Below are 8,309 nucleotides of genomic sequence, written 5' to 3'. Positions count from 1 at the left end.
ATACTATAAACTATGAACGAACATTCCTTGTTCAATCTTATTCATAAAACATATCATAAACAACTATGAATTGAAATTGTCGAAAGTAGAAAGGGGAAACCATAATTCGGAATACCAAATAGCTTAATCATTCAAAATATATAAAAAGAAGTCTTATAGTGATAGTAATAATATACATTTAAAAGATAGACGCTTAGGTTAATCATGAATGAGAATGGGTTAATTCATAATCATATAAATTTATAATAACATCAATATGTTATATAGTTGCAGAACAAGTAATGTTTATCCCGAAAATAATGAATTCAAAAATTCGTACTGTCGTTTATTATTAGGTTACTATGATAGTTATGAATGTAATTGAGTCAATGGTAATTAAGAGAATAGTGAGTTGCAAAAGTTAAAAAAAAATGTTTTTCATTCATTGATTTTTTTCTCGTTTTTTTGTTGTTGTTTATTCCTCAATATCTGAAACATAAGAAAAATGCAAATGGATTATGTAAACAAAAGGGAATAATGGTGAAGTTTGGATCTTTAGAACTGAGTGATGATATATAGTAAAGCTCCTTTAGTTGTTTTCTAAACAATATAGTAAGGATATAGTTGAAAAAAATAAGTGAGCAGTTGAAAAGTTTCTACAGTTAACATGTCTTATCATGATGGAATAAAGGGTGTTGAAAAAGTTGATTCTAGAAGTAGAACATCTCACTTTTCTCCATTCTAATGGAATTCCTTCTTTCAGAAATAAGACCTTAAAAATATGAAATGAGAAGATTATAAACTACTCGCAAATAAAACTCAAGCAGTTGGCTCTAGGTCTTTGTAGCTATGCTCTCAAGCTTTCAAGATCACTTCTAATCCGATTTCAGTTTCAGGCACTCGAAAAAGAAATATTTTACCGCGATAATAGTAATCAGAATACAACAACTGATCACCCATCTCAAACAGCATTTGAGTTAACCTGGTTACTGATCTTATCCATCTATCACTTCCAAACTTTTCTTCTATTCCCATTATGAATTGTCATCTTGTGATTCTGTCTGTCTCCCAGTACTCCATCCACATTGAAGATTCACGTTCATGAACTGTTATTCTTGGTCTCTTGAATATTTGTCTAACATATCATAAATCTCAGAGAAATTCCATTGAACTACAATTATTCTCTCTCATATAGGTCTTTCAAAGTCATTTAAGACGAATCATTTACTTTACAGTATCAGCACTACTACTTTTTTAAGAATATGCACCATAACCTCATCTCGAAATTAAAGTTAGATTATTGATAAAATATTTCCAAAGCCTACACTACTGAAATAAATTAAGAGTTGAACTTTAGGAAAAAGCAAAAATGAGACTATAAAATGTAACAACACTAGAAAAATGTGATTAAAACAAATGCAGTTACATCTAATGAAAATACTACTCAGAAGAGGTTTTGTGAAGATTTCAGTATTTTCATAGTTGAAATCATGAGTCAATTGGACGGTTGCTCAGCTTCTTGGATTGGTTGAAGTTAAATATTAACACCATCGGATGCCGACTCACTGGTCTATCAGTCTAGTGCTCTGGCGCGGGACTGGTAGGTCCTTGATTCGAATCTTGCGAGGCGAGATCGTGGATGCGCACTGTTGAGGAGTCCCATAATAGGACGAAATAGTCGTCTAGTGTTTCCAGGTTTTCCGTGGTGGTCTAACTTTAATTAGCTCACGATTTCAACTATGAAAATACTACTACTGATTCGACTATTAATCAATTCATATAAACTTCGGAACTAAATCACATTTATTGCATTAGTTTATAGAATATAACAAAAAGAAAACACCTCATGTATTGGATTCACATATTCAGTCTATGTAAACGTATCTCTATCATGATAAAACAGTATATATATATTGTTTTCTGTTATATTCTAATTATTAGTAAAGTTATATTTCTGACGTTTCGTGACTTTATGTGAGTCACTTCTTCAGAGTAAAAAATAGATAAACTAAATGAACACAAGTTTAAATGGTACAAAAAAATGCAGAATATTTTCGGTACAATCAATCACCATAGGTCTAAATTTGTCAATGTCATACGATTCTTGGTCAAGGTAAATTTGCATGAATATGCATACACCAAATTTCAACCCCTCTACTTGATATTACGTTTGTATAGAAAATAAATATTAGTGAACCAGCTAAAAGTAATCGACTGCTAGACTAAATTGTTAAACATCTATTACTAACTGTAAAGCTGAGAAACTAATAGTTTAGTGAACATTTGATTAGTATTATTTCTAAAACTTACCCTATCAATTATAATCCAAATAATGAATAATAAAGAAATCGAATAAAGCGGATTAATTAGTAAAGCAGGCGAAATGTGCATTTCAGTTATGACTTCTTTTCGAAAAAACAAACTTTCATCATTCAAAAAATTATCCACCCCAGACAATGGAGGAAAGATTGTGCAAGATCATGAGCCGATTGACGTTACGCAATTATACCGCTAGATGCCGGTTCAGTGGTCTAGAGGTTATGCTTTCGTGAATGAAACCGAAAGTCTCGGGTTCGAGTCCCATGTGTGAGATCATGGATGCGCACTGCTAGGGAGTCCCATAGTAGGGCAAAACGACCTTTCAGTGGTTTCAGGTTTCCAGTAGTGATCTAGCTTTGATCGACTCCTGAATTCAACCATTAAAATTGCTACGATCTTTGCAAATCCTTATACTGATATAAAAAGAATTCAAAGTTAAGACAAGAAATGAGGAGAGATTTCCCAATCAAATTACTAAAAAAATATGAAATGGATAAAATTAATGAATGCTTTAGGTTTCATTTACTATTCACCAGAGTTTTAATTTTCTACTATACTCAATCAAAATACGATAGAAAACGTCTATGTATATAGATCTTAAATAAGTGTGAATAAGGTTGATTTTGAAGAATGCAAACAAAGAAGTTGAAAATCATTATCTTTATTCAAGATTTAATTGTAATCTGAGTAGTACTGTGGTATGTGCTACTGATGTCGATAGATATAAGTAGTATGTATGATCATTCGAAAGTGAAATACATGGCAGTAGAGTGTTAAGAAGATCAAAGATCAAAGAAAACGCGAACAAAGAATGATTAGTGTAGAAACCAAAGAACAATGAAGTATGAGACGATGGACTGATATTTGCAAAACGAACAGACATGTTTGAGATCATTGGCTGACAATTTGCAAATTAAGCACTTACTGCATGCGTCTCAGATCTTACTAAGATGTTCTGTAATTTTGTGTTCAAATACTTTCGATTTTTCTTTGTTTATATTCTAGTTCACTACAGTACTTGATTCATTTATTAATTACACAAACTAATGTCATTTTATTTCATGATATTTGGGTAAAAACAATCTTGTCCTCTTCAAAATAGATCAGAAGGGGCTTTGTGGAGATTTCAGTATTTTCATAGTTGTGATCATGAGTCATTTGAAGCTAGACTACCATGGAAAACCTGGAGGTACTGGACGGCCGTTTCGTCCTGTTATGGGACTCCTCAGCAGTGTGCATCCACGATCCCAGTGGAGTTCAACCACCTATGTTGTAGAGATATTAAGTCACTAAAGACAATTGGTGAACGGTTACTCAAACTTTGTGAATCGGTTGAAGTTAGACATTAAGACCGTTGGATGTCGGCTCAGTGGTCTATCGGTTAAGTGCTCTTGAGTGAGACTGGTAGATCCAGGGTTCGAATCTCTTCAAAATACTCTATCGTTATGTTTATACATGTCATATCTCTGAAATCCTAATTCAGATTATCCCTAAAGGTCACCAAAAATCACATACTTCAGTTGCCTTGACAATTTGCTTTTTATCCTCTTCATATCAGTCCACTTCTACAGGTGAATCATTATTTCATGTTTAAGGAAGTAAATGAGATCAATGAAGACCATATCTAATAAGTAGGTAAGGTATGTTAGTGTGGTTATTGAATTAACACCCTTAACTTTACAGCCAACAACATTCGGTTGGTTAACTACATTATTCTAGTGTAGTGGCCATTAATCACAATTACAAAGAATTTAGTGGGACATGAATTTAAAAAATTAGTCCTGAAACAAAAAAAGCCAGTAAAATGAATCAAACTGGAAACTATTACAAGGTACAACAAAACTGATTAATTAAGGATTATAGTCATTTCTGTAAAGAAATCTCAACATTTTATTGGTTAGGAGTTATATAATGTCAGGACGCTAGGGTTAGACTAACTGTTGGGAGGCGAATGATTAAACGTTGTTCATCTGACCATTTGTTTTGTTATAGTCATAACTAACAATCTATATAACTCATTGAACATATTTGTTGTAAAGACAATGTAAAGTTTTCACTTGACTATTTGTTTCTTTTTGCTATGACAATAATGCAACAAATTATATACCAATTTATTATGACTATTGACTTCAAATAGTTGTTTTGTGTCTCTTAACTCGATGTTTATTGAATTATAGGCATTTGTTATTGACCAGTTTGTCTTTCATAGTTGAAAGCGTGGGTCAATTGAAGCTAGACCACCATGGAAAACCTGGAAGCACTGGAGACCATTTCATCCTATTGTGGAATTCCTCATCAGTGTGCATCCACGACCTCGCCTCGTGAGATTCGAATCCAGGACCTACCAGTCTCGCGCCAGAAAACTTAACCGATTGACTACTTAGCCGGCAATTATGAAAGTATTAAATCGCTACATAAAACCCCTTCAGTTTGTTTTTGTTTATTGTATACATATAACTTATACATTTCTCTACTTCAAACTACAATCCAAATATTCAATATTAACGATCACCCTAGTGTAGCACTTATAGTCTGATTCATAACTGCGTGTTTTGTGTACTTTTACTTGAAATAATTAAAAATTAGACGTGTAAAGTAAACTGACGTTGTAAATGTACTTTATTGTTAAAAGACAAAAAAGTTAGCTGCTTATTGCTTGCTAGTTAACTTTTAAAAGTGAAACGCCAAATCGATGAGTAAAAACATTCAAGTTTAGGTACAACATACCCTATCAAAAATGCATGATTCCAATAATTCTGTTATACTTATAACAGATTTATTATACTTATGCCCCCAAACGCCCTGGTGCGGTTGAGGGTGGAGAGAGCCAGCTCTTGTTATCGAAATGTTCTCACATGACCACGAGTGTACAAACACTGTCAAGGAAGTCGTACTCACTAACTCTTCATGACGGGCGTGTTGTCCACAAAATTGAGAGAACGGAAAGCAAATGTCCGGCGTTTACACCGGGTTGGTGGACATGGAGGGTTCATCTAGGGGAGTTGGAAAACCCTAATTCCAAACCAGTGGTGCACATAAGCTCCAGGACCCTTAGAGAACAAAAGGTGTATGAACCTATTGTTGGTCACCGGATATCATGTATCTGCATCTCCAGACGTTGCTCCAGTTCCTTGTGTATTAGACCTTCATGTAAACAGCCCGGGGTGTGAAAACCTTTAGACACCAATTCACAGAGGTTACACAAAAATTAAAGTATATCACTATATCCATCTTAAACTCTGAATAGATCTAGACGTTTTATTTTAATACTGATAAAATGTTGTTTGATTATTGTCCTCTTACTCAAATCTAGCAATTGAATACTCTTAAATCATTTGAAATTATCTATAAATTTTAGTAGTTGAGATCATTATTCAATTGAAGCTAGACCATCAAGGAAAGCCCGGAAGCAGTGGTCTGCTGTTTCGTCCTATTGTGGGTCTTCTCAGCAATGCACATCCACGATGTCGCTTGGCGAGATTCGAACCTAGGACCTATCGGTCTCGCGCGCGAGCGCTTAACCTCTAGACCACAGAGCTGGCCGACATCCAACTGTGTTAATGTCTAACTTCAACTAATCCACGAAAATGATCCACACATCCACCATTGTCTTCAATGAGTTACTATCACACAACAGACCTGGTTGAACTCCACTGCTCACTTTAAGATAAAGTTTCACAATTCAATATAATTTACTTCCAATTTGATACATTTAGCAATGATTAAACCATTACAATTTCAAGCCAAAAAAATTCATTCCCATCCATCTTGTATATACGAAAAGAATACTATTAAACTACACAGATTCGGAATTAATTATTTTACATTAGTAAAACGATTCAAAGCAGATGACAGGTTGGTAAAATTACTCAAGGTAATGTAAATTATTTTTAGGGAAAATTGTCCAGACATTAAATGTAAATTGAACAATTAAGATTGTTGTTTTTTTTTAGACAAACCATTAATAAATGTGAACTACATTATTCAATTAGAAGATATATACATTCCAAGAATCTTTCCTAATTTCAATAATGAATTGATCATAGCTAGACTACCACTAAAATCCAAGAAGTACTAGACAACTATTTAGTTCTTTAACAGTGCACAACCACAACCCTCTCATATGAATTCAAACCTAAGTAGTATGGTTTTATACACGAACGCTGAATCCTTAGACCACTGAAGCAGTATCCATTAATGAATTGATCATAGCTAGACTACCACTTAAATCCAGGAAGTACTAGACAACTATTTAGTCCAAGTATGAAATTGTTTAGCACCGTCCAACCACAACCTTGTCATAAGAAATCAAACCTAAGAAATATAGTTTTATACACGAACGCTGAATCCTTGGACCACTGAGGCAGTATCCAACGCTGTTAATCAAAGTGTGATAATTCAAATAATAATGATAATAACCGATCAAATATAACTTACTTCTATAATCTCTTTCAATAACAACTATATGTCAAACAAAAAAGAGAAAAATTTGCAAAAACACACTTTAGTTTATATACAAAAAAGGTATAAATGAAGAATCACATTAAAACTAATTTGTAACTAAGTGCTGAAAAATGAAAAAAATTACAAAAAAAAAATTGAGTATTAATGAACCATGGTTAACACACACACACACACACACACGTAAAAGTATTTTATTACACACACTTTCACAGAAAGAAGGTAATAATGAGTTCTCTTATGTATGTATTTTCAGTAGTTTTTTTTTGTTTGATGAGTAGTTAGGGAACTTTTTGTTTAAAAAAAGAAAAAAACTAAATTTAATAAAACGCTTCCAAGATATATAAGTAGTATATATGTATATATAAGTAGTATATATGTGGTGGTCAACCAATAGTTAATCACTGGTCAATCTATTGATGATATAATAATGATGTTTTAAATTAAGGGATTACTTGATGTCAACTAATTTTTAGTTTGTTTGTTACTCATAAAATAGTTTATCTTACCCCACTCATATTGTCTCACATTCTCGAAATATACCCTTTATTGATATAAATGATGCAGTCAATATTAATTTGTTGTTGTGATTGTTGTAGTGGTGGTTTTGGTTGTTGTTGCTAGAATGTTTAGTTTTAGTACCAAATTATTGATTAAAAATGATTGGGTTTTTGTGTTCCTTACATATATTAACCAGTTGGATAGTTGAATATAATACTGAATTGTAATGATTAACTATATATGTACACTAATAATGAGTTATAGAGTCATAAGTTAAATTATTTAGATTATTGTAAACTTTATATTAGAGAAGTGAAATGGTTGAATGTTGAATTGATTAACAATGCTAATGAATAGGAGATGGAAATTATTAAACTTTAGAAACAAGAATAAGTTAATGTATCATTATGAGATGGTGGAGAAGATTTGTAGCTCAGGTGGGTGATTTTGATAGAGTTTTGTTCTCTGAACTGGATGGTTTTGTCGTGAAGCTTTCATTGTCCTTCTGAACGACATCATCAGTGCAACTTACGGGTGGAAATGTGAAGTGTTTGACTTTCTCCACATGTGATTCACAGCTTGTCCTGTACACCTCGATGTTGATTGGTTCTTGTTGACCTTATATCTATCATTGTTTATTTCCTTGTTTTGGATATATCTCCCATTGGTTTGATTTTTGTTGAGAAACATAGGAGGTGCACAGGACAAGTTGTGAATCACATGTGGAGAAATTCAAACACTTCACTTCTACCTGAAGTTTGTGCTGATGATGTTGTTCAGAAGGACGATGAAAGCTCTACGACCAAACCATCCAGCTCAGAGGACAAAACTCCATCAAATTGTATTAATATTATTCTCTTTCAATAATCTGTCTATCAAACATGCTGTAAAAATTATAGTTCAAGGTGTTTCAAGACCACATTACTTCCAAATGTTTCAAGATAACAAGTTTTTTTTATTTTTTTGAAAAACATGGTTAGTTACTAGGTAACATAGCATATTTACAACTGGAGAACATCTGGAACTCAAAACAATTGTCAATCAACACC

General features: G+C 32.9%; 1 protein-coding gene across 3 annotated transcripts in view; it reads right to left on the bottom strand.

Annotated features, from left to right (window-relative positions):
- Positions 1-461: 461 nt before the first annotated feature.
- The window catches only part of Smp_124050.1 (venom allergen-like (VAL) 6 protein), a gene marked incomplete at both ends in the record, with an annotated part of 67,252 nt that continues 59,404 nt past the window's right edge, over positions 462-8,309 (bottom strand). Inside the window, 2 exons of one of the 3 annotated variants that reach the window (XM_018793125.1) lie at positions 462-469; positions 6,736-6,759. In XM_018793125.1, coding sequence (XP_018647671.1) covers positions 462-469; positions 6,736-6,759 — 32 coding nt within the window. Of the gene's footprint in view, positions 470-5,744; positions 6,866-8,309 lie in introns of those variants that run through there. The other 2 variants (XM_018793127.1, XM_018793126.1) reach the window with 2 other exon arrangements.

Source organism: Schistosoma mansoni, chromosome 1 (assembly GCF_000237925.1).
Source record: "Schistosoma mansoni strain Puerto Rico chromosome 1, complete genome".
NCBI classification, from domain to species: Eukaryota; Metazoa; Platyhelminthes; class Trematoda; order Strigeidida; family Schistosomatidae; genus Schistosoma; species Schistosoma mansoni.
This window is presented reverse-complemented; position numbering and strand designations above follow the sequence as displayed.